The 27455-nt window shown below is 34.3% G+C and overlaps 2 protein-coding genes across 11 annotated transcripts; one reads left to right on the top strand and one right to left on the bottom strand.

Annotated features, from left to right (window-relative positions):
- The first annotated feature begins 3765 nt into the window (after window positions 1-3765).
- On the top strand, window positions 3766-7648 carry LOC100263106 (large ribosomal subunit protein bL17c). The gene is made up of 2 exons (XM_002275947.5): window positions 3766-4036; window positions 6980-7648. The coding sequence occupies exons 1-2, from the start codon at window positions 3850-3852 to the stop codon at window positions 7387-7389; spliced, it is 597 nt and encodes a 198-aa protein (XP_002275983.1). The 5' UTR covers window positions 3766-3849; the 3' UTR covers window positions 7390-7648.
- Window positions 7649-8485: 837 nt separating this feature from the next.
- On the bottom strand, window positions 8486-25943 carry LOC100263216 (primase homolog protein). 10 transcript variants are annotated; one of them, XM_010657542.3, is made up of 14 exons: window positions 25546-25939; window positions 25224-25360; window positions 20318-20373; window positions 20177-20228; window positions 19981-20070; window positions 16310-16390; window positions 16140-16160; window positions 14436-14516; window positions 13795-13860; window positions 13571-13687; window positions 11262-11309; window positions 11075-11160; window positions 10499-10559; window positions 8486-8765 (listed from the first exon to the last, which is right to left on the bottom strand). In XM_010657542.3, exons 1-14 carry the CDS (start codon window positions 25721-25723, stop codon window positions 8676-8678), a joined length of 1164 nt encoding a protein of 387 aa, XP_010655844.1. In that variant the 5' UTR covers window positions 25724-25939; the 3' UTR covers window positions 8486-8675. The 10 variants fall into 10 exon arrangements, 6 of the variants coding, with proteins under 6 accessions (XP_010655844.1, XP_002270298.2, XP_010655846.1 ...); XM_002270262.5 differs by lacking the exon at window positions 16140-16160 and having other exon boundaries at window positions 25546-25943; XR_786794.3 differs by lacking the exon at window positions 8486-8765 and having other exon boundaries at window positions 10532-10559; window positions 11262-11313.
- Window positions 25944-27455: the final 1512 nt, after the last annotated feature.

Raw genomic sequence — 27455 nt, 5'->3', positions numbered from 1 at the left:
TCGGTAACAGTTGAATCTCCTTGTCGAAGATCTTGGAGAATACTCTTGATTTCAAAAATCGCCGAGGTATTATCAATGTTGGAGTAGGTCTCTCTAGCTGCATCCCATATCTCCTTTGTTGTGCCATAATACATGAAGTTTTCTCCTATGTCATTGGTCATAGAGTTAATTAACCAAGACATCACCATACCATTTTCCAACTTCCAGGTTCGATATCCTGGATCATCTTCCTTCGGCTGAACAATGGCTCCCGTAAGGTATTCTTCCTTACCTTTCCCACAGATGAAGATCCAAACAGACTAAGCCCATTGAATAAAATTTTGCCCATTGAGTTTGTGACCTGCTATGGGAAGAATGATGTCGTCTGTGGTGCTGGCACTGCCGGAGTGAACTGCTTCAGGTCTGGACGTCACCTTCGAGTTTGATCCTTCTGTTCTGCTCTCCATGGAAAAAAAATGATTTTTTTTTTTATATGTGGTTCAGATTTGAATGCTCTGATACCATGAAGAAAATATTCTTCTTTTTTTTGTGTTAAAACTGAATACAAAGTGACCTATATATATACAAGTGGGATTCCTAATATAAGCCATATAATATGCACAATCACTATCTCTAAGGAAACAATAACTAATTAGGAGAGATTCTCTCATCCATAAAAATAGAAAATATTCTAACACAATCCCTCTAATCTTGGCACTTAATTACAAATCATAATCTCATATTTCCACAAAAATGCATTCTAAAAATTATAATTTTGATATATTGGTGGCTTATGAGTCTAAAAACGTTAGAGTATAAGTCTCATTTATTTATTTATTTATTGAATTGTTTAGATTTTCTTTGGGCATGATCAATGAGGAGAAGAGAAGGCAAGAAGATTCTAATAGGGATCGAGGCCTACTATGAAACATGGAATGGTTCCCTTAGCTATAAGGGAATACTTTGAGTTAGTCAAAAGAGCTTGGTTGGTTGAATATGATACAAAGGATGACAAATAAATTTAAGAGTAGAGGAGAGGTAGGAAAGGGAAGCAAAAAGTAGGAGAAAGCTTCGAGATAAGACCTCAAAACCAACAACAGATACAACAAAGCTAATGTCTAATGGGCATGTCATTTTATGTTGGGAGTGGACAAGGTATTCATAGTGTAACAACCAATAGAACATGTTATGTTAGTGAAAGAAAATGACAATTTGTGGAGGGTTTGTCCATTGAGGCATGCATTTTAGATTCAGTTTTAGCCTAAAGGATCTCTTAGCGAAGGCTATCTTTACCTTTTCAACCTTCCCAAGTTCAGTTGCCTTACTACCAACCACTCTAATTACCCCTGCTAGTGTAAGGAACCAAGAAAACTACTATAAGTAGCTAGGTTCGATCACCTCAAAGGTCAAGTGATAGAGGCAAAAGGAGATAGGTATTGATTAGAACCAAAATATGTGCTCTAATGGCATATAAACACTATGTTTTATGCATTATAAAAGACTTGAATCACCAACTTAAATTAATGCTAAAATCTTAGTTATAGATCTAAATTTTATTTTGAGTTTAATTTTAGGTTTAAGAGATGAAAAGAATGCTAAAGACAAAAGTTATTTTTAACCAAAGTAAAGTAAGATGTCAATTATGCCTCGAGAAAGATTCAAAACTTGACAGGTATGAGAAGGTTCCATGCAAGGGCAAAATAAGGAAGTAATGAGTATTAAAGATGATAAATTAAAGTTATGGAGAGAGGAATGGAAGGAAAGAAATTGAACTCTTTTTTTTCAGTTCTTTAATAAATCTTTTTTTTTTTTTCATTTTTTCTATTCTATTTTCTTGGCAACCAAATATGGGTTGTGAAGAGAAATCTTCCACCATATTTGGCTAACTTGATGAATTCGAAGATTCTAACATGAAAGTTAAAAATCCAAAGTGGGAGTAGGAAGAACATGGTAAAGTTATGAGACTGTTTGGTGGAGTTTTTTAAAAAAAAATTTTGTTTTTAAAAACAGAAAACGGTTTTTAAAAACTTTGAACATCGTTTGGTTATTGTTCTCTGTTTCCAGATTTAAAAACAAAATGAAATAGAGGACAACTTTTAAAGAACAAGTAAAAGTGTTTTTCACTAGTTTTTAAAAACAATATAAAAACACACTATATTATTTCTCTTCTACATAAAATGTTATCACCTTGGGGACTAGAGTGCTCTAGGTTGATTTGAGGGTTATAAAAATGACTGAATATGATGTTACTTGGGTATGGATTAGTTAATAGTCTATGGAGCACTTATTCATTCTCATTAGCATAGAATAATATTCTTTTTTCTAGTTGGATTTGAGATTTGTTTTAATGGGGAAGTGTGTTAGCTTTCCATTTACACCATCTGGTTTGTGATATTCAATATGTGTTGAAACGATTAATAAGTTTTCTAGCATGTCTACGTACTAAGGAAATGGCACAGAAGAACATTACAAAAATTTCAGTGGTGAGAAAGTTGCATGATATATTTCCAAATGAAATACCAGGTTTATGACTACATAGAGAGTTTCAATTTTTTATTTAAGTATACCTAAGAACATATCCTATTTCAATAGCATCCTATAGAATGATTCTCTTGAGTTGCAAGAATTGAAAACTCTATTAGTAAGAATTGTTAAATAAGGGTTTTATTTGGCCAAATACATCACCATGGAGATGATACCTTGAGATTATGTATTGACAACAAGGGTCTCCAACGGGCGGGCCGGGCCAGACCGTAAATAGAAGGCCCGCGGCCCAGCTCGGGCCGGGCCATACTAAAATGCTAGGCCCACGGGCTAGCAGGCTGGCGGGCTGGGGGGCGAGCTGGGCGGGCCGGGCCGGCGGGCTTTTTAAAATAAGCCAAAATGGCTTTCAAAGAAAGGAAAGGAGAGGGGGGATTCAAACCCCTCCCCTCATGCTTAAATTTCAAGACTTTAACCAACTGAACTACATTCCTTTTATACTTATTAATTGAATTAATTATATATATATAAAAATAAAGTATATTATTTTTTAAAGGGGCGGGGCTAAGGGCAGGCCTACGGGCCGGGCCGACCCTCCGTGCCTAAATTTAGGCCCGCGGCTCGGCCCGCCCATAAACAGGCTTGGGCCGGGCTTTGGCCCGTCGGGCCGGGCCTAAAGCGGGCCGCGGGCTTTTTGGAGACCCTTAATTGACAATCATAAGAAGTTAAATAGAGTTATTGTGAAAAATAAGTACCTTCTTATAGAGATAAATGATTTATTTGATTAGTTGAAGGGAGTAATGTATTTTAATTATTAAAAATAATTTTGATTGTTAAAAAATTCCCAATTCTTTGAAAATAATTTTAATAATAGTTGTTAAAATATAGTTCTCAATTATTTTCAAGAGCAATATTTTGTATATAAACTTAAATATGAAAAATAATTTTCTTGATCTATTTCCTCGTGAAAATACTACACATTTAGTCTATTCTTCATATGCTCAATTATCGATCAAAATACTCTATAAAAATTAACTAAAAATATTTTAAACTAATTCTAAAAACAATCTATTTTGAAAAAAGAAAATTCAAATAATTTGTTTTTGTTTGTCAAAAAGTTTACCAAATATGTTCCATCCAAATAAAACCATGGTTTCTTCCTTCCTTGGATGACCATACTCTTTCTAGGATGGAAGACATAATCAGTAACTAGCTTCTTTTCCCATAAGACGTAGAGAAAAATGAAAACTCCAAATATAAAAAAAATAAAATAAATAAATAAGATAAAAAAATAAAAAATAAACTAAGGGGAAAAAGGGAAAAACGATGACCAATCTTATCTGTTCATCAAGCTGAGAATTGAGGTGGTGAAGGTATCGGATATTGAGAATGGCGTGTGGGAGTAGCGCTAGCTGCACATGGAGCATGGCGACGCTGAGATCAGCCCTCCCTTCCCTTCCTTCTCTTCTTTGTGCTCCCTCTCGCATCACACTCACTCGCCCTAAACCCATGCCAATTCTTCCCTCTTTCACAGGCCTCGCTCCTCTCTCCCCCCTCCTCTCTCTCTCTTCTCCAGGTAAATCCGCTTATGCGTTTCACTATTCTTGTTTCTTTTTTCGTTGTACTCGTTCTTTGATTCCGTTCTCTGGGTTTAAATTAGTTTGTACTCTTGTTTGTGATTGTATAATAATTCTGGATTAAGCAGCATTTTCCCATGGTTTCCCCTTTGTTATTCTCTCCCTTTTCTTCTTCTGTCTTCCTGTTTAACCTTATCGCTTGTTATTTCTACGCGTGATTTAGCATTGCCCTTTCTATAAAGTTCTCTACTTCGATTTTTCTTTTCCCGAATTTTATTAAGTGTTAACTAGCTTCTATTATTCTGTTGGCTCATTTGTGCTTTTGGACAGGTAGTAATTTAACATTTCTTTGCATGTTAAGCTTTTGGGTGTTGGAGATTTGATTTTATTGTTCTTGCATTAATTTAAAAGATCTAGAAAACAATCATTTTTCTTTTAAATTTGAGCTAGATTTCTGAGTTGCAACTAGTTTATGGAGATAACATACTAAAATTTCTAAATTGTTCAAGATTAATATACCGAAAGGAATGGATTCACAAGCCATTAACTTTATTGGAATCCTTGGAATGTTTGTATTTGATCGGTCCTCTTTGTATGTAGAAACAAGTAGAGATAAGAAGGGAAAAAACTAGAGTAAATTTGGAAACTCGCTAAGAGAGCTTGAATTTTGTGAGAAGGGAGAAAGCATGATGTTGGATGTTAAAGTGTCTTGAAAAGAAGATATATATGGGAGGCAAAAAGAGAGGGAAAGAGAGTATTTAATGCTCTGTTAGAACCTTAAAGTACCTCTTAGATGGTAGGATTCATAACATTCTTTTTGAAGATAAGAAGTTTAAAGTTGTTTCTATGGACTCGGACTCTGCTAGAACAATCAAATCGGGTGTATGTTCATTGTATGTATCATAAATCTTATAGATTTGGTTAAGAGGCAATGCATACTGGTGATATGTGTCACTTGAGATGTAAAACATATGGTATCAAGTGCTATAAAATTTTCAAAATATGGTTATCTATTCCACCTCTTGGATTGATTCCACCATAGATCATCTTATCCATGGTGCTGAAAAGATGTGAAGGAAAATGTGAGAGTGCTGTAAACTGTGACATAAGACATGGTAAAACTTTAAGAACTAAAGTAACAAGTCAGATGACCAACTATGGAAAGTAAGGATTCTGTATATTCTTAGGCATCCTCAACATCAAGATTTAAAAATAGAAGTTTTTTATCATCATCGTTCAAAAGAAGTTTTTGATTGGCTGAATGCAATTAAAAAGTTTTTTTCCTTCTTACCCAGAAAGACAATGTATAATATGGTTAGCAATGATAAGGCTTTCGGATTATGGATCACGAAAGGATTAAGTTCACAAGATGCAACCAGACAAGACCAAGATTATTTGGTTTAAGGATTGAACACTCAGATGAACAAAATGTCCATAAATTAGTCTGAATTTGTTCTGGTTATTTGTTTTATTTATCATCTGAATGCATACAAATTCTGGATTATTAAAGTCTTCATTTCAACTATCTGTAAGTTAATGCTAGAGCACTGCTTCCATAATTTATCCTATATTATTTTCTCCTGTAATAGTTTCTTTACTAGCCAATCACTATGCTAACTAATCTATTGAGTAGATATAAATAATAATAATGATTGTGGGGACTATGGATTTAGAAACCACTACAGTTGTCAAACCTTGTAAAAATTTATATCAATTAACTCCTCTCAGATGTTAAACAAAAAAAGAAGGGAATTTGGATACCTATTGAGAGATCTTGAGTTTTGTGAAAAGGAGAAACTATAAAACGACTAGACTCTAAGGATTACAAGGAGTAGATATATGTACAGGGGAGGCAAAAGAAAGTAAATGAGAATTTTGGATCCTCATTATAATCTTAAAAAGTATCTCTTTAGTAATAGGGTATTCTCTTTTTAAGAAAAGAAGTTCACAATTATGTAAAAGAAGCCACAATTGCCTATACGAAAGAAACCATGGATGCTTTATTGAGTTTTAGGCGTCATCATGCTTAGAAAATGGCATCTTGATTCAGGAGCAGTTCTTGATTGACTTAATTAAAACATTTTTGGATATGTACTATGATGGATTAGGTTTCCAATGTGAATACATATTAAGAAAAGACCAAGATTCTAACAAGGGTGGAAATGGAGGAAAGATAATTTTGTTCATGGTGAAAAATTCGATGAATGGAAGTTGTCCAACATTGAAATATGTTAGAGATAATTAAAGAAAACAAATGAGAGTGAGAAGACTGTCATGCTAGAGAAGGAGATTTCTTTTTTCTTTGATAAGCAGGGAAGGAGATGATCTATCACTCTTTTACTACTTTTTCTCCATTACCAAAGTAACAACATTGGTCATCCTAATTTGGATAAAAATAATAAGTGTTGAATTATACCCAAAAATATTCTGGTAATTCCTAATAACTTGAGCACTGGTGTTATTCTTGCATTGCATTTTTAGCTCTCACTACTACCTGGTAAGTTACAAACCCAAACATTGCTTGTCAATGCAAATGTGCTGTCTTTCTCTAAGTGTTTGTATAATAATCTGGATGAATGGTCAAGCATTTTGCAAGCTGACATATCATTCATTTAGCCTGACAATGTTATCTAGTTTCCTCTTTTCTTGGCTATTAGAAGTAGGATATTGATACAGCTGCTCTATTGAATGACTTAGTAACTCAACTTCACTTTACAAGCTAGAATAAGAACATCTGCATGATATTTGTGCTGGGACTTCAGAAGATAAATATATGCAATATCTATGGCCTTGGTTATTCTTTCAATTATTTTCCCTGTTGTAATGAGTACTGTGCAATTGATTTTTCAAAGAAACCAACTACTGCAGTCTTCTTTCTATTTCCAGTTTCTGTTCATGGTGGCACCAAGAAAATTTTAGTGCTTTTGTCTGTCTTCTTGCAGAATCCACTAGCTTTGAGCATAATTTCACCATTATTGACAATGGGGGTCGAATCTCTGCCATGAGACATGGGAGGCGTGTCCCCAAACTCAATAGGCCCCCTGATCAGCGTCGGGCACTCCTTCGCGGCCTTACTACTCAGCTCCTTAAATATGGTCGCATCAAAACAACTAGAGCAAGGGCAAGTGCCATGAGAAAGTATGTTGATAAAATGATAACATTGGCAAAGGATGGATCCCTTCATAAGAGGAGACAGGCACTTGGGTTTATTTATGAAAAACAGATTGTCCATGCATTATTTGCTGAAGTCCCAGATAGGTATGGGGACAGGAATGGAGGTTACACAAGAATAATTAGAACTCTGCCAAGGCGAGGGGACAATGCACCAATGGCTTACATTGAGCTCGTTTAGCTGCTTACTAATCCTCCTCATGGTTATTTTGTTGATGATTTAATAGGTAATCCACCCTGTAATGGAATTCGTCACTTGAATTGTTTCTCTTAGTGCAGACATAATTTTGGTTGTCTAATTTTGTGCTTGCCAATGATGGATAGAATGATTATCCAATTTTAAATGTAGGCAAAACCCAGTGGATCTGATGCTGCTTTGTCATGTTTTTGTTACTGAGGTGCATTTTGATCTACCTGGATGTTGCAGGATAGATTTTGTATGTCTCTTCTTGTATCTCCTTTTTTTCTTTTACATTGGAGTCACGTCATGTATTTTGCTTCATCTACAAATGCTACCCTCTCTTTTTATCAGACCAACCTGAGGGCTACAAAAGATGATATTAGACCATATATTAAATAATTCTCAGAAAGCCAACCAAGTCCTATTTGCCCAGCCCCGGAGAGTTCTGAGGAGAAGCAGCAGCAAAATAGAAGGGGTATTTTCTTTGAATAGGACCTTTTTTATTTTTTGGAAAAACTATTCAATGAAATTTAGAAGTGTAACATTAGAAATAAGTACATTTGAAGATGGTTTTCATAGAAATTATGAAACAAAGAATAAAGAATGAAAGAGGACATACTTGAATCTCATAATTTTTCTCTTCACCTTAACTTTTATTAGTTTTTTCTTCAATAAAAAGAAATATCCCTTTCTTAAATTTGTATCATATTTTCTTTTTCGTTTACTTTCACTAAAACCAAACAAGAGTTTAGCAAGGTTTTCTAGATCCAGATGAAGAACTTTTTCCAGGCAGCGCTTTACTTTTTCATCCCCTCTTGGGGCCTGTTTGGTAACCAAAATAAAAATAATTCTCATAAAATTTTAAATTTTTAATGATAGTAACGGTGTGTTAAGATGAAGATGCACCCATGCATTTATATATTACATATATAGGATCAACCCACTTTCCTCCATTTCAGAAAATGCTGAAATCTTTCTGGATTTACATTTCCATATTCCAAAATGAACCAAGATTACTCCTGTTTTTTGTGCATGCAAAACAAGATAAGTAATTAAGAATTTATGAACTCTCTATAACTAGAGAAAAGGAATCTCATGCACATAAGAACTACTGCATTCTTTGAAGTTGAAGTTGAATAGGAGTCTGGAAAAAATATACATTTTGAATCAATGGTCAATATGATGACCATGACTCTACTGTACGGTAAGCCGTTTTACAGCCTTTTCCTATGCCAACACCATCAAAAACTGCTTTTCATCCAAAAATACGAGAAAGTGTGTATGCCTCATATCTCTTGTATCGAGCTATTTACCTCATATAACTCTGCATTTTCAATAACTTCTCGCAGAGCGTCTGCTCCCAAATTCTTGAGAACCTGTGTAGATAAAATAAACATCGGCTCAGTAATCATTCCAAAAAACAATTCTCTGGTTGTTGAAAGCAAACATATAAGGTCATATTCATAGGGTGTGAGATATACATATTTCTTAAAATTATTTACAGTTATTTTGACGAAATTAAACTAAGACAGTAAGACCCAAGGGATATGGAATGTTTTTCTTTTCCTGAAAGAACCTTAGGACAGAGAACGGATCAAGTAATGACTAATACAAGTAATGTTTTGAATACTCACTTCAACTCCACAAATCTCAACCAGCTATTTTCACTAATTCTCCAACTAACAAGTCCAGCTGTTGCAGTGATCTGAGTCTACAATCCATATGGGTGAAGTTCACTCCACAAGCAATCTGAGAGAAGACTGGTGTTCCTATTGTTCTAAGATTTCTCAATCTCTCTATGAACAAATGGAGAATTTTTAGTAAAATACCTCTTGTGTTCACACAAAAGTTCGACACTAAAAGTGAACTTGAATCTTTCCCAGGAAAGCATTTAATGTCTCTCTTTGGACAAGAGATCAATGATTTCAACAAGTAGGACAGTCCTTGTCCTGTGCACATGGGAAAGACATGAATGCATTGAGTTGGTCCATGATTAGATGTGCAATAAGTACATAGAATGAGGCGAGTGCTGTGTAACACCTAGAACATCATGAACCATGCAACTTATAATTTTCAATAGGACTATGTTGGTTGCTTTGGCTTAGTTATTACATTTGGAACAGTATAGGGTGGACTTCCTGATATTACAGGGCTAGTTTTCCAAGTTCTTTAGGGCAAGTCGCCTCACGCCCCAAGGTATACTCCACCTACCCACCAGTGTTGGTTTCAGTACTGGCACCCTTTTTTTGAAGGTTGTCCAAGTTGCCTGATCTATTCTGTCACAGAGATCTATCATTTTTAAACCAAATTTATTGCCGGATGCTGAAGTAACAATGATATGTTCACTAATAAAATTGGTAGGTAGCATCTCGGAATGCCTTTGCTCTTTGTCTCAACTGTTAATTTCATTATACTTAGATAATGCATGATCTGCTTTTATGTATGCTTTAATTTACAAATGCTCATACAAATTTTTATCTAAATGAATCTCTTAATGTGTCTTAGTTCATTTTAAGTGCTTTCACAATTTAGCTTCATTGTAAGCATTTTAGACATTAATGATAGCAAAATTTTTTACAATGAATGCTTATGGCTATACTTAGTTTTTCTAGTTCCAAACAATAGCAAACACAAACATATCAAAATGAGAAATATTCTCAATTTAATTTGTAACGTTTTCAGAATTTTTGGTATTAGGTGTTAAGCCAGATGTGGTAGACACTTCGAAGGTTGTAGCAGTATTCTGTAATCACAATCATATTTGGCTGCAGAAGATAACTTGTGAATGTACCATATATAATACAATCACTAAAACCACATGAATACTTTTTACCCACAACTTTTTCCTTTCTATATTTTACTTGTTTGAAATCAAACATTCTTCAATTATAGTCTAAAAAATTCATAAAAGGAGTATCACAATTAAGATACTTGTGTTTTGGTTCTCAATGTAGCTATTTTTTGAAGAAAACTTATACTATTTGCTATTGATATTACGATACTTGTGTTGTAGATATTTCTTGGCAATAAATGATGCATTTCAATTGTAAAATGAACCAAGACTTGGAAGTTTTTAGAAGACCAAAAGAGAGTACGAAAAGTGACAAACCTCATTTGCGTCTTTGAAACAACTTGAGTCTTCTTTCTTTGGCCAACTTACTCTCCAACATCTAGTAGCCAAAAAAGCAAGAGCAACAAATAGATAAAGAATTCAGGCATCAAATTGATTTTTTTCCCCACTAAAATTCAGGCATAAAATGAAAAAGGAAAACATTTTGTTTTTAAATCTCATATAACAAACAAGTGTCCTTTAAACCCCGTAACAAAGACAGGAATCTTACAAAGATGCAAAAGGTATCACTAAGGCACCACTTATCATATCATCTCCATTCAAAAATGTAAATGATCATACCATTTTAAACTATCTAATTTTATGACTCATCTTCTGAGCTATAAAAAAATTCCAGCATTTAAAGCTAGAGTTGAATTCAATGATTTGATACCATAATCACCAGAATTTACCACAAACACATCTTAGGTGGGTACCAATTTTGGGTCCCAATCATCATTTGCAAGCTCGAGTTGTAAACCCTATTTTCAAAGGATAAAGTACTTATCTCGGTTTTCCCAGGAGTAGCTTATGTGTTCTCAAACAAAAAATCAGGATTAGCTTATTTATAACAACCTTTCTTTTCCTAGGCGGCGAGCGAGCTCTTCAGCCAATGCTTGGCCAGGACTATCACCATCAGTAGCAAGGATAATGCGAGATGCCTAACAGGGTTTATACATATATAGTTAGTTGAAAGACAACCTCAAAGCCCCATCTTGTCTGTACAAGTTATGATTGAAAGTCTTGAATTAAGTTTACCTACCTTGTCCAAGTATTCTTTGCAGTTCCATAGATAGTGATATGCAGTGTCCTAGCTTCATACACACACACACACACACACAAAAAAAAAAAAAGATTAGTTTTGTAAGAAAGGCTCTCTAATATTGATAACAGAAAATAACCTAAAAAGACAAAGATGGAATAGAGAATGGTTAGGTTTTCAAATAAATGGTGAGTTTGGCAACTACAACCCAGACCAGACAGGAAGTACTGCCTTATTAAGCTTCCTACATTATATTAGTCATAGGAAAGTCAATTCATGAGCTTTGGTATTTTATATTTCTTTTCCGAAGAATGCATATTTTATTTATTATAAGTGTGATTAATCTATCACTATAAAATATAGTTATTGTTTTAAGTATTGGATGAGGATCTCTGGTGTGTCACAGTACTCAATGAACAGCAATGATATATAATGGTCAGTTTATAATAAGACATCATTCAGTAACCCCCAAAAAGTAAAGCAAAAAACAGATTTCTTGACAAAACAAAAAATTCAATCTTCTATGGCAATATCTTCAACTTCAAACATCAAGTAAATTGGTGGCATGAATAGTTTTCAAAAGAAACTTGTTTCGAGTGAAGGAGAAATCTTAATTAATGACACAATGAAGATAGTATGGTACATGAATCATGCATATTCCATGAAGTAGTGTATGAAATTATCATGGCAGAAAATACTGTCTTCAATTATTTCATTGCTGTAAACATGTTTTAACCATTTAAAATACCCTATCACTTTTATCTTTTATACATTATTTCTCAACCACAACATATCATCTTTCATAATCAAGAAATGCTGATACCAGGAATGACACTGATATTTACAACATTGAACAAAGTAGGAGGGACTTCATGTATAAAGCACTTCTAGAAACAGGTTAAATTATTAAATGCCAGGATGTTGGAAACTATGGGTCAATGAGTAAAGTGAATTTAGCTTTATAGAAAGAATTCCCAAAATAACCATTCAGGTGGACCAAATCCTGCGTCTACTTCAAATGCTATTTTGAGATCTCTAAATTAAATAATGTGGTAATAATATATCAACTTCCAATACAACATTAGTAGCATCATCTTCATTGTATTACTGGTTGACTTGTCCAAGCTTACTATTTCATTTTTGTCAACTGCTAGGAGTGCATCAAAAGAACTTCAATTGTGGTGGTATACAAGAAATAGGGAAAAGGATCAACGTTACAGAAAGAATTCCGTGAATTCCTTTAGAGGCCACAAATAAATACATCTTATCCTGTTGAAAACCACCTTGCAAGATACAAGGCAGCCAGGAACTGTACAAGATAAGGACAAGAAAGATGGAAAAGAAATGAATTTAAAGGGAAGAATAAATTCACTTCAATAAGACCACATAAATTAATTACTAGGGTAGTTTCTAATGGTTTTTCACTGTAAATGAAGGATGGTGATTGTTAGCTACACCTGAAAAGATGAGGCATGCTCACTGTCAGATCAATTTATGCATCTTTGGTTATTAAATAGCTCCTGATGAAACAATTAAGATAGAAACCCTCCTTCCCCTGCAAAGTAGCATTGTTTGTGGATAACAATAATGGTAAAATACCAACAGTTGTTAAGCAAGGACTCATTTGGTAACAGGGAGAAGTATTGTCTGTTTCCAGAAAAAAGAAGGAAAGAGGAAATGCATTTGGCAGGATTCTGAACATAGCCTTCCACAAAATTTCTTGGAAAGGAAGAAGGAACTACACACACACACACACAAAAGATGGCAATAACAATGAGAAAAATAATACATATTTTCTATATAATTGGAAACTGATATTTTTCGAAAAAATAATACAATTATTTACTAACATTTTTCAAACATAATTTTCGTTTAATTTATCTAAAATACAATGATAATTGATCTCACCCTCTCTCTCTCTACAACTTCAACTCATGAGAACCAAGGGACTTCAAGTAATCAAAACCCCATTTAAATATTTAAAACATAATGACTTGCATTTTATTACTTTAGAAAAAGTTTTAATTTTTTAAAAATTAATAGCCCTTGAACCAGCCACATCTGAAAATATGCAACTTATTGAAAATTATATATGCACATATAGCATATATTTGATATGATCCCATATATCACCAATAATATCTGCATTCAACAAATATCAGATACAAACACGAAATTATTCATGTAATCAACATAATCAATTATCTGCTGCAATCTTCCAACAAGAGCTTAAAAAATGCATAACAGGAAAGAATATTTTGAGCATCAACCAATAAAGACAAGTTCAAAAAAAATTCTTAGCATCAAACCTTGTCTAAAGATGGCAATTCTTTAGCAGAAACCTTTTGTGGTGCACCACCAGGAACACTTACACAATTACAGAAGCCAGCTTCCTCAACCGAAAGTTTATCTACCTCACCTTCAACCTATAATCATTATCAAAATAATTAATTAAAGAAAAGAGAGAGAGAGAGAGAGAGAGAGATTTCAGTAACAACTAGAAAGCCGCCTAACAATGGTGGAGGTATTTTACAATGATGATTTCATTTGCTTCCTGTATGTCATCAAGTCCATATAATATCTTTTCTGTACCCTTCTCCTGTACATTAATAGCAGAAAAAATCAAAGAGAATTCAGATTAGAAAGCATGAATAAATTTCTATGGACAAGATTCCATAACTTCAAATAAATAAATAAATAAAACTATAAAACTAAAACTAAAACCAAAATTCACTCATTCACAAAGAATATGGCAGTGCTTCTCCAATTTGGCAATATTATAGTGAATAAAACAGAACCAACAACGTAGTTATAAGGGGATATGAACCCTTCAAAGATACAAGTTGGCATTAAGTCAGAACTTAATTTAATCTTCAAAATCATGAGGGTATAGAGCATACAAAATATCTTAAGGCCCAATTCACACACAACTCCAACACTGCTGCTTTAAAATGCTTTAGTGTATAACCAAGCATACGGTTAAAGTACTTTTAACAGTCAGCCCTGTACTCTCAGACACTAGAAAAGTAGCACCAAATGGAACCTAATTGTGAACTTGGTGTTTGATGGCCATCAAAAAAATTCTACTGCTGGATAATTTAGATGTTATCACACACCATTTTATCTGTTATATAATGCAATTTGGAACACTGATGTAAAGCTTTGCACGAGTACCTGCCAAAACCTTTTGCCCATGCTTCGATACTTACAACCGACAAGACGTCCATTTTGTCTATAGGTAAGAGCAATGACACTCTGCAAATAATATTTTATTATTAGTTAGAGATGATAAAGATTCAATGCACACTGTTTAAGCAAAGTAATTAAGATAAATTATTTACTTGATGAGTTTAGATGTTAGGAATGCAGTAACATTGTCCTATAAAGATGGGCTCCCTTCCCAATTCTCTATAGTCAAGAATAGAAGTTATATATCTTTACAAGGATGTAAAGATGGAAATCTTCATAGGAATAAGAATTATCAGGATGTATAGATGTGGAAGGCCAATTAATCTTGAATTTCAAAAGTAATTCAAACACACAAACACACCATCAGGATGTATAGACGTAGAAGCCAATTAATCTTGAATTTTAAGTGAAAATGGAAATCTTTAGACGAATGAGAACTACCAGGATATAAGTGATTCGAACCACTACCAGTCCCGAATGGGATTAAAGAGGGCAGTTGTTACATAGCAGAGAGCAGACTAAAATGATGAATGAATAGATTTTGAAAAAGAAAAAAAAAAACTCTTGTACAAATAATTCAAACACTTGTCAATCCCCAGTGAGACTAGAGGAAAGTTGTCACCGATGAGATTAGAGGAATTTTGTCACATAGTAGGGAGCAAACAAAAATGACGAATGAATGAATCTTAAAAAAAAAAAAAAATCTTAATCAATTGATGAAACCAGAAAATGAAGAATTTTATGAGAAATTGAACGCCTGTCAATCCACATTGGGATTAAAGAGGAAAGCTGTCGTGTAGCAGTGAGCAAACTAAAAATATGAATGAATGGATTTTGAGAAAACTCTTAATCAATTGATGAAACCAAAAGCAAGGGGCTATAACCAAAAATTATACATCACAAAGGCATCCCAGCCTGTGTCCATTCACCATGGGAATTGTAGAGGAAAGATGTTGTGTAGGAAAAATCTCACATCAAACAGGCATCAGCATTCTTATTCATAACTACAGCAAACTTTAGTTTTTTAGAGGTCATTATGTTAGACAATGGGGCAACTGATAAAATCCAATTGTTCTAAAGTAGTCAGGACAAGCAACAGAAGTAAATCTATGATTAGGAATATATTTTACATTAGAAATATTTTTGTCCATAATTATGCCTGAACTTTAGTAGCATTACTGGTATTTCTGCTAAGTCTGAGTTACCATAATGTTTTCTGCTTTAGAAATATTAGAAGTAAAAGATCCTGCTCTAGAAAAATGGACTTATAGTCCCTTGTTTTAGACGCATTGCATTGTGATTTGTTTGAACATAACAATATAAAATTCTCTTCCTAGGGATTTTTTTTTCTTTCTTTTCAAGTTGATAATTTATTAGGAATATAAGATGTTTTCAGGCCTCAATGACCAGTTTTCCACACACATGTGCTTAAATTTTGTTCATAGACACCTATTTTTCTTTTTCTTTTTCTTTTTTTTTTTCCCCTTTTGGGAATTGAACTTGAAACCTCCCGTATCCTCATCCCAATCCTTTGTCACTTAAGCTCGGCCTCAACAGCTAGGTGCTCAAAATTTTGCCAAAAAACATACAGTGAATGCATAAAAGTTCATAGAATGATAATCTTTTCTAAGAAAACAAAAAATGATGGATACTAGTATATTTATTTGGTACTAAGTAAAATGTGTTTACCATGATTATCAGTTGCCCACTCTACAAGAGCTCTAAATCAGTTAGTCCTGACCATCATAGCATTCACAAGTTTGTATCCAGCATGCAGTCAATTCCAAACGTCAAGATCACAAATCAAGAATAAAGGTTATGTACAAGAATCTGCTACAACTAATATGATACAACTGTACCTGGTTACCAGATAACTGCATAACAGCATTTCTCCACAGAGTTTTCTCTGATATCATCCGCTCACCAAAATATGCAATCAGCTGAAACAGAGACAGGAAAAAAACTAGTAATTTATCAACGTAACTAAATGTGACTGGTCAAACATTAAGATTATGTTTAGTTCCTAGAAAATTTGAAGGAAAATCGGAGGAAAAGAAAACAGGGAGATATTAAAGAGTTATTTGGAAAGGAGTAGTTTAGTAATTTTGTTTTATTTTGTAAATGTCTGTATATATGCTCTATGCTCTTTCCTTGAGTAATAAGATACTATTTTCTTTCTTTCACTCAACATGGTATTAGAGCCTCGTTTGGTGGGAGTTCATGTATTTGAAACTCACTACCGCATATTTGTATCCCCAATTATTAAGCCCAAAAAAGGTTGATTGTGGTTGCTTGCCTGTGGGCCTATGTGTCTCTCCACGTGTGGATATGGGGCAACACATGAGGGAGGGTGTTAGAGTGCATGATATGCATTGTGGGCTCAAATCCTATAAGCTTAAGTTAAATTTGACCCTAAATAAAAATGAAAAAATGTTACAATGTCGCGTTATACTGTCACACTACATTGATTTACCATAGTACCTGTTCCAATGATTTGCTACCATGCTTTGCTATAGTGATCTTCAATACTAGTACCTATGTGATTGGTTGTATTTAATGATAGAAGTATAGTGCAAGTATGTGTCAGTGCTAAAGATATCCTAACATCCCTTTGTTTCAATTTTAAGTGAAATAGTCCCTATTTTAAGTACAAGTAAGGCTTCTAGTAGTGATCATAAATCTGGAGATAGATGCTTTAAAGAGGAAGAATCCGTGGAGGGTGGTATTTGGCGAATAGATGCTTCCTTTGCCTTAAAGAGGAAGAATTTGTGGATCACATTCCACTTCACTATGCTAGAACAAGAGTTTTATGGCATCTTTTGTTCTCCCTTTTAGGTGTGTCGTGGGTGCTCCCCTCATCCGTTAGAGAGGCTTTGTTAGGATGGCATGGTTCTTTCATGAGAAAGAAAAGAAAAAAGGCACCAGCTACTCCTTTATGCCTTTTTTGGACTGTTTGGAAAGAAAGAAATAGTAGGACGTTTGATAATGAGGGCCGGTCAATTCAAGGGTTGAAATCCTCCTTTGCTTGTAATCTTTGGGCTTGGTGCAAGCTGCACTTAGTTCCTAGTCCTTTATCCTTTGTTGACTTTGTGGAGTGTTTGGGTTCGGGCTAAGGGGGTTGTTGTTGATGTTTCTCTTTGTATTTATGTTGCTTTGAGGTGTTTCTTTGTATACATCCTGTGTACTGTGGAACGCCTTTTTTGGCGTTATTTATTGTAATTTGATTCTGATTACCTATCAAAAATAAATAAATAAATCTGGAGATAGTGTTAGGATTCAGATTACTTCAATAAAACTATATGGGCCTAATTATTTATTATAGGCTAAAGCCATGAGGATGCATATTGGGGCAAAGGGAAAACTAAAACATTTCATGGAAGATCCTCCTCAAGAATCTAGAAGTCTTGATGAGTGGCAACAAGATGACTTCATGATAATAACATGGTTGTAGAACAGTATGGAACCCTATGCTAGTGTTAATTTCATGTTTTTAGAAACTGGAAAGCAAATATAGGATGCAGTTAAGGAGGCATATTCTCTTAAGAAAAAAATATTTCGAGAATCTATCAATTGTATGGAGATATTTTTGGGCCAAAGTAAAATGGAAAACCACTGAGTGAGCACTAAGCATCCCTCAAAGGGATGTGGGAGGAATTGAATGTGTATCAACCATTGTCTACTGATATTGAGGTTGAAAGAAGGCAAAGGGAAGAGTTTTAGGTTGCTAAATTTCTTTCTAGTGTTAGGTTGATTCTGAATATGTTAATGTCAAACATAGTATACTTGCTAGTGAGAAATTACCATCTCTCAGCAACATTTATGCTCGTCTTCAATGCATTGATCTACAGTCCTCTTCATCTGGGAATGGTATGAAAGATACTTTCACACTTGCATCCAATGTTTTAAAAGGCTAAAGGCAATCTTGAGGCGTTTTGCCTAAATGAAGCGAAGTGCAAGCCTTGAGGAAGAACAAGGCATAAGCCTCAACTTAAACAAATGAAAAAATACCCAGCTTTGCTCCTGGGTATCCAGTTGGATTAACCATGTCCAAAACTATAACCATTGAGGTCCCTCTGCCTAACAACTAAAGACCTTAGGGAAAACAAAAGGGCATCTCTTAGCATTCTCTTAACAGGTTAAAAGCAATGGGTGGATACCTGTAGCATTCTTTTCCATTTCCTTCAAAAGCCATGGATCCTTTCCCTGAATCTTTAGAAAGAATGTATTCTCGCTTCTTCAGCTACAGCAACAATCTAGGAATTCCACCAACCATTCCAAGCCCTTAACCCTTACCCTACTCCAAAATCCTACACTCTACTTGTCCCCTCAGAACTCACCCCATCTCAAAGGTTTTGAAGCCTACCAGTACAAGGGCCACCTTCCAATTCGCCATGAGAAAGTTCCCTTGCTCCTCTTTTAAATCTTTAAATCCAAGGCAAATAAACACTTCTTTCGCCAAGCATCAATACATTTTAAGGCCTACTTATTTTGATATATATGTCTTAGATTTTTACACAAAATATCCCATAAACTGTTATCCAGACCTATATAGCTTGTTTCACAATATGTTACCATTAAAGCTGGCCCCTTTTTGCTCAGGTTTTGAAGAAGAGGATGAAAAGGGAAAGGCTCAAGCAAGGCACCTCAGCTCAGGAAGGTAGTGTAGTGGGTTGTAGGATATGTGTTTGCATTTACTCTCCCCTTTATTGAGCTATTACTACAATGAGATGCCTGAATGCGTAGCAAGATAAGGTTGCTTTAGGCATAAGTCATTTTTTATGGGTAGCAAATTAAAAGAGGATGGCACTCTAGGTCTGGAACAGTGGAGAGACAAAAGATTACATGGTTGATAAAACATTCTGTGCACATGCTATCATTACATGGTGACTTAGCAGATGTGCCTCAGAAATCATACCATCAGCCCCCATATTTGGAGTGACAAGTGAAACAATCATCCCTAGATATGATCTAGTCAAGAAACCATCATGACTAGTTCTCCAGATAAAAAGGCAACATCCTAGGCAGATTTTCTTGTTAATGATGACCTCTGTCAGAATGATCTTTAATCTCCTTCCCAGATAATCCTACATAACAATATTGTTTTGCATGCAGACTGTTCAAAATTAGATGAAACCTTTTCACTTTATGGCATATATCAATCATATTTTAGTGTTATTTGATGTCTTGGAAGCATGGGATGTGCCTGCACATATATGAGCATTTTCCACACTAATACTAGGAACTTTCAAATTTTAACTGGGTTTAGCACCAATGCAATTGCCTGTCCCCAAAAACACCATCCTACCATTCACCACAAACCAATTCTCAAGAATAAAGTTTGCAGTATTTTCCACAAATCATCAATGAAAGCCCTGAAAATATAAGAAAAAGAATGTGCCTATGAAAAGAAGAAGAAGAAAAGAGGAAAATTTGCAAGAAACAGAAGGTAGCCCAGCAAAGATCTCTAATATAATTCACAAAAGAAAGAAGCTTACACAATATGGAGTTGAAATGAAGTCAAATTCAATACCTTGTCACCCAAAGGTTCTAACCCTAGGCTGTCCACCGTCATCCAATTATTGGTGACTTCACTGTATGCTGCACTACTCTCTGGAAAAACCTGCAACCAATGTAGTTGTAACTTGGCCAAAGAACTCTAATTTCCAAGTTTTTACAAACTCTAACAGGAAAAAGGAATTAAAAATAAAAAATCAAAATAACAGTACCCGGCCTGCCCATCCACATGTGCTGCGAAAACATCTCCACATTGCAAAATTCCTACAAGACTCAATGAAACAATGGATATGACCAAGACCATGGGAATAGTATACATGAACAAATAAAGTGAACCAGAAGAAGTAGCCTACCTGTCTTGGGTTATATGAAGAGATAAGCTCCTCTCCATTAACTGCCCACCATTACACTGTGTTCCATGAATGTTAAAGATTTAATAACAAATTTTATATTTTAAAAAAAAAAAAAAGGCTAAGATATCACAAGGAACATGGAGAACCATGTATAAATAAATGGAGTGTGTCTAGTGACATATGCTTCATACATCAAACAAAAACAGCGCATAGAAACAAAATCATAAGTTATATCATTACTTTATCACTTTTTCTCTAACCTTTCAATTCTTATGTTTGATATATTTAGAGGTCTCAAGGTCCTTTTGCTTCAAAGCACCATTGACATTGAAGAATTTCTAAGGAGATGATTAAGGGATTTCAGTCCATGGTGCCATGCAACTTGGCTTTTCATTACTTCCCTGCCACTATTTATTGGAAGTGAAGTCCAATAATACTAGCAACTTTATTTTGACTTCTATTTTTACTAAAAGAAATATTTCTCAGTTCAACTTAACAAATAAGTATACTATGTATACCTGTTACTAATCTAAATATGCTTACAATTTTACCACTTTAAGTAAATATAATTTACATGTGTGTGTATGTGTGTGTCTGTACATGTGAGTGTGTGTGAGTGAGTGAGTGAGTTAGATAGAGAGAGAGAGAGACAGATCATGAGGCATCTTAAAAGTTTATACCACATGCATTGGTTCAAAATCCCAATACACTGCCTTATGCTTTTGCTTTTTAAAGTATAAAGAATCAAATACAGCTTTTACAAATATAAGGCAAAGTTTCACAGCATAATAAAAACAAGAAGTGCAAAGTTAAGAGCTTCAGATTCAGGGCCGATGTAAAAGAACTTTTATGTAGGAATTTATGTGACATATTGCATGATTATGTGCGGATTTTAAGAAGTAACCCAGCATAACTTGTCTTCCATGATTATAAAAATCTAGAGATGTGATTTACGGAAATGAAAAGTAAGATTATAAATATAAGATGCTGAAAGATTATAAATATAAAATGCTGACAGAGAGCTCAAGAGACGCAATGTTTTTCAACTAGAAGATTCTGAAAAATATGGAAAATAGTAATACTCCCTATAGCCATATTTCTATTTAGAGTATTGGAATTTGATATCAAATAGCCAAGCCCCACATATCTTCATCTTTCTAATGTGAGTCAAGAGATATATTGAAAAGTGTAGCATGACTACATCTAATCACCATAAGCAACCTCACTTTCTCCATCAATGCACTACAAAAAAGTTCTTTTTATCAGAAACAACCAATTCATTTCTAAAAATCACTTTCAGATTTTGATTTGATAATTAGGTAACTAAGTGATTCTTACCATGATTGCCAACTGGGTCTGGTGACAACCCCCCAACCCCATAAGAGGAAAAAGACAACAGAGATAGACTATATGTGTGTGTGTGTGTGTGTGACAGAGAGAGAGGGGGGGGGGGGGGAGAGAAGGGGAGAGAGGGAGAATGTGATGGGAAATTTAGAGATACTCTATCAGGCTGCATTATATGGAATGGGTAATATGCAAATAAATAAAAAGAACTACTTTCTTAAACAAATATTAAACTTTTACCAACTCACCCTCAAGCAAGGGCATATGTTTACACTTACACTGAGTTTGCCCAAAAAACTGAAAAATAGCACTCTAAAAATACCCATGTAGGAGATACATCCACAAACTAATCTTTTCTTTTATAAAGGGTGAGGAGATAAGGCCAGGAAAATTGAACTTCTTATAAATCTCTATCAAACTTATGTTTTGCCCAGTCATGCTGAACTAGAGTTTAAATGATACTAATAGAAGCTTTATAATCATTATGCAATCTCATAAATTTCCTAGTTATCAAATCCTATCTCACCAATAAGATCTTTGACCGAAGCAGTTCACATACCAGATGAGTCATCAGCTCTAAATTCTCCTTCTACACACAAATCTCGCTACAAGAGACTATTATTTAGTAAACTGAGTAAGATTACTTCCATGAGAGTACAATACCCTAAGGTAGAACACGTGTTTGAAATTCCTCCTGTCCAATCTGTATCAGAAAAAGCATCTGTTTGCCTAAGAATAATGTAAGAGACAATGTTATCCAAATATCAATGTTTCCAGGTGCAAACTTTAAGTACCTAAGAATAACGTAACCGATCCACATATGAAACACTCTCAATCTATGCTCTTAAGGAAAGTTCTAATTCACGCAATGTCTTCTTTAGCTTGCATACCTTTCCTTTTGATGAGTGTTCCAAAATGAAGAGACATAGTCATATATGCTCCCTTTTCTAGATCACTATGCAAAAATATACTGTAATATTATTAACATCAATCAAACAAAGACACCAGTCTTTTGTTTTTTTTTTTTTTTATAAGTAAACGCACAGAAAAATGATATATATATAAAGAGAGAAAAGGGCACTTGAAGGCCGACCCAAAGCATATAAGGGGGATGCAAGAGGGCCAAAAGGCAAGAAAAAAAAAAAAAAAAAGGTATACAAAATCTCACCAACCCTCATCTAGAACCCAACCAATCAAAAAGGTTGATCAAATGTAAAGGTCCTTCATCTATAACCGACTTAGTCCAAGACCAAAAATTACATACAAAAGAATTTTTCATCCTATGAATCAAAAGCTCCTCATTTTCAAAAGCAATTCACTCCAAAAGAACAAACAATAACTCCCATAAAACCCTTACCTTGGTGCAATGAATTAGAATATGATCAATAGACTCCTCTTTCACACAACAAAGGAAGCATCTATTAGCTAAGGGCCACCCCCTCTTTCCAAGGCTAACACCATACCCCAAGAAGCTTCTCAAGCAAAAAATCCCACTTTAGTACGAACACAAGGGCACAAGGGCTCCAAATGATGCTCTTAGGAAACTGAACTGCACTTCTAGAATCAAGAGCACTATAAAGAGATTTAACAGAAAAATTCCCATCCTTAGTCTCTTTCCACAGCACCCTATCTTACAAATTAAAATTAATCCTCCTTCCTTGTATTGTCACAAGTAACCTCTCCAATCTAAACTAGCTTAAAAACAACTGGAGTCAATTCTCACTAATAGGCAAACTCCACTTGATCATCAATGTTTTCAACTGAGAGTAAAATCGTTGTCTACTAACTTGGCCATGTACTTCTCCACATCTCCATTAGCCTCTATATAGTCTAAAGCGAAGAACCCCATTCATGACCAATACGTTCCCTCAGGATGTAAATTAAAAATTCTCAAGTTTCCTTGTTCTCTAGAGCTTCCGTTTCTTCAGGCATGGAATCCTTTGGTTCCTTCCAATTAGATCACACAAGGCCTCTAAAACACCCCATGGAATTGATGCAGGAGAGATATATGCGAGTGAAGGATAATTTGTATTACATACAAATTAATAGGGTAATGACAGAAACTAACATGGCATCTGTACAAATGGGAGACAAAGTACTATCAGCTATCCTAACCTTATCTGTACCTAACTTTTATGTATACCTGTAGGTCCTGAATAAGCAGTATTGATAAGAAAGAAAGATGACAACCTAGTCATATGATCTGAAGTGCCAAAGTCTAGAATCTAGGACACAATAGGGTAAGGTAATGAAACACTTTAATCAGAGAAAGTAGTGATCCTCTTAAGGAAAAACAGCAGTAGTGGAACGTGCATAAGCCATAAGCCTAGTAAATGACTTAAATTCCTAAGAAAGAGTTTTCATATTCAAAGGATCTAGACTGATCAAGAAAGGAGGATGAAGCACCAAGAGAGTTTAGACATTGTTCTCTGTAGTAGCAACATATTGAGCATTAAACTGAGAATTCTCTCTAGTGGACCTCCCCCTATATATTATTATTTTTAGAGATATAGCAGTCTCTCGATGATGTTTCTGAAAAGTCTCACACGTGACTTCATTCCTGTCACGTCTCATCTCCTTGAGCCTTGATGAACAAATCCCACCACCATTATCATCAAGATGAGAAGCTACTATTTCTACATAGATTAAGATTCAACAATAACCTATCTCCAATTATCCTCTCTGTGAGAGTGAGCACTGGAAAAGTGCATGGCCGATATTAAACTTCATATCATCCTACTCATTATCCATTTTAGAGAATCTATCCTCATCAAGCATCGTTCTAAATTGCATCTCATGGACAATCAACACAAGACCTTGTAAGCTCACTAACTCTTATTTCATCAGTGAGTCATCCTGAAATTGAATTACATTTCATGGACCATTGGCTTTAGAACTTGTAATAGTCACTAACTCCTATTTTATCATGGATATATCCTCCTAATAACGTCATTAATTCCAAATTTCAGTTTGAAGAACTAAATGACATTCAGAAATTGGCATATATTACTAATCACAAATATCCTTAGTGCTTCACGAAAATATATAACCACTGCTAATGTGAGGTTGCATCTTAATAATTCACCATCCTTCCATAGCCAAAATTCTGGCTCTCCCTCTGGTAGCTTTCATTCACAGCAGATAACCCTTCTACTGCTTTTGAGACAGCTCATGCTTTCCTTCAAGTACCCTTCTCCTAGTTAGTTTTTTCCCTAATGGTATCACCCATTCTTGGTGCAGATAGCCCTTTTCTCTATCCATTGGGATAACTGACACTCTAATCCGGTTAACCCATTTCATAGATCAACATCTCATGAAATGGAACATGCTTTCTACCAAATTTAATAACCTTAGCAATATACCAAATGCGGATGACTAACCCCACATAATCAAGTACTTCCGCCCACCATTGGCTTCCTCACTTTACAATTCCAACAAAAAAAACACTATCTAAAGCAATTTCCAATTAACAAATAAAAGAAAAAAATAATGATTTTTCATCTGATAAAAAGATGAGCAATAACCATAGAAAGTAACAGAAAATAATAAAGAGAGTAGGTACCTTAGGACAAATCAAGTGATGGTACCGTCCTGGCACACAAGAATCATCTAAGGTAATCCCAGAAACCTCAATTTTCTGTCTCAACACCCTCAACTTGTCCAAATCACTGCTTCCATCTTCTGGTTGGTCCAAACGAACTTCACAAAAATAAAAAAAATAAAAAAAATGTAAAACAACCCCACGTTATTGTCTGTTTGATTGGCGGGAAAATAGAAGGAAAGAAAAAAGGAAACCAAAAATCTTGAAGTAAAAAAAAAACCGAAAAACCTTGAGTCCACAATTAAGCTCTGGAAATGGAAACGAAAGAGAAGAAAATATGGACCTGGGATTGTGGAGAGCCTCCTGTTGGCAGCATATGAGTTGAATCGAAACCCAGAAGAAGTTGATTGAAAAAGAAAGACGGGTTTGGGAGGAGAGGCGAAAGAGAGGAAATGCTGGAGCCAAAATGTGGATTTGAGCCATTGTTTGGAGGGCAGTAGTGCTGCCAGCAGTTGAGGCATTCTTTTTATTTCAACTCCCAAACACCAATGGATATGGGCTGAGGCGTGTCATGTAACAGAGCTCAGAGGAGCGGTGGTGGTGGAAATTCTGGACGGTGGGGAGGGGTGAGAGATTCTACCACAGCAGCTAAAGATATCTTTGATTTATTTATTTATTTATTTATTTTTTTTTGAAGTTTACCTTTTCTTGTACTTGCACCATGGCATCTCTTGGTGGGCTGAAGCAAAGATTGGTCTGACTGAATGAATGGCTTCTTATGGAATCATACTGAGATTTTTTTTAATAATTGTATTTTTCAGCTTTTTATCTTCTCAAATAAATAATAAGTAAATACAACAGTCACGGCAACTAAAACACCTCCGATCTTTGTAGAAAAAAAAATTACACGAAGAAAAAAAAATATGAAGAAATTGAAATTTTAGTTTATTAATGTGCCCGCCCTCCTTTTACATAGAGATAAGAAGTTGCATCAATATGAAAGATGATTTACAAAGTTCTAACAAATTCTCATATTTCATAATACCGTATTTTTTATAATCATAAAAATATGTCTTATTAAAACCTCACTTAGAAAAACTTATTTAAGAAGAAACAATATCACGATGAACACTACTTCAATAAAAACCTTATCAGTAAAACCTAAATAAAGGAAAAAAATACAATGTATCCTTATTAGTATTCTTCCTCTTATGTAAACATAATCATGTTTTCTTCTATGCTTCAATTAATAAATTTTTTAAACTTTGTATTCCACTTTTGCATCTTAACATTTTAAATGTAGTTGATAGTAACACTTCCGTAACTAGATTTTTTAGATTATTACATGATCATATATATATTAAATATTAATTTTACTATTTTCTTAGAGCTCTTGAGTATCAAAGAACTTGGGGAATGATATGTTTTGTTCGGTCACCTTTTATAAATTCTCTTTTAATTTATATAATATAAAAAACATTATTTTTATGTTACTTAGTTTAATCATCTTTGATGAGAATAATCCACGTGATTCCTAAATATGTTAAATCATTAACCCTAGTCATATATTTTTATGATTTATTTCATGAATTGTGAGTATCTCTAAATGATTTAAAGAGAGTCATACCATTATTTGTTTAATTGATCTTTTTTATATTGTTGCATTATCATATGTAAATACATATCTCTTTTATGATAGAACTTTGTGGGGATTTAAAAGATAGCTAGCATTTGTATATCCAATCAACTAAGATTTTACCCCTTTCAAATCAAATAAACTTATATGAATTATTTCATAGATATCGCAATGCGTATTTGACTTTATTCCAATATCTTTGAGTTGGTACAAAACTATATTTTGCAAGCAAGTTGACAAAAAAATGTTATATTTGATTATGTATAATTTGCAGGATATCTTAGTGCATTAATAATACTTAGATAATATGCCTCTAGACCAAGTGGTTGAGACAAAAGGGGTCATTTTTCACTTTAAGTGATCAAATAACCATTAAAGAACTTAAAGGATGTGCTTTATTCATATGAATAGGTTTTAGAATTGTTCTCAAAGTAAATTGATTGATGTACAAAAACTCCATTTGAAAATAACTCAATTTAAATGCCCTGAAAAAAAAATTTGTTTTCCCAAAATCTTTCATCTAAAATTTCTTTTTCAAATAATTTATTATTCTTCTAAGTTCTTCAAGAATTCTAATAAGATTTAAGTTATTAACATACACTATAATAATTACAAAT

This window comes from Vitis vinifera, chromosome 10 (assembly GCF_030704535.1).
Source record: "Vitis vinifera cultivar Pinot Noir 40024 chromosome 10, ASM3070453v1".
NCBI classification, from domain to species: Eukaryota; Viridiplantae; Streptophyta; class Magnoliopsida; order Vitales; family Vitaceae; genus Vitis; species Vitis vinifera.
Note: the sequence above shows the minus strand (reverse complement) of the source record. Positions and strands in the feature narration are given on the sequence as shown.

Bases quoted from the DNA above. Each gene is read 5' to 3' on its own strand.
- LOC100263216 (XM_010657542.3), bottom strand. From the start codon at position 25,723: ATGCCTCAACTGCTGGCAGCACTACTGCCCTCCAAACAATGGCTCAAA. The intron at 20,374-25,223 runs GTACCTACTCTC...CATGGAACACAG, and splicing joins ATCACTTGATTTGTCCTAAG to TGTAATGGTGGGCAGTTAAT. The intron at 11,310-13,570 runs GTTTGATGCTAA...GTATGAAGCTAG, and splicing joins AATTGCCATCTTTAGACAAG to GACACTGCATATCACTATCT.
- LOC100263106 (XM_002275947.5), top strand. From the start codon at position 3,850: ATGGCGTGTGGGAGTAGCGCTAGCTGCACATGGAGCATGGCGACGCTG. The intron at 4,037-6,979 runs GTAAATCCGCTT...GTCTTCTTGCAG, and splicing joins CCTCTCTCTCTCTTCTCCAG to AATCCACTAGCTTTGAGCAT.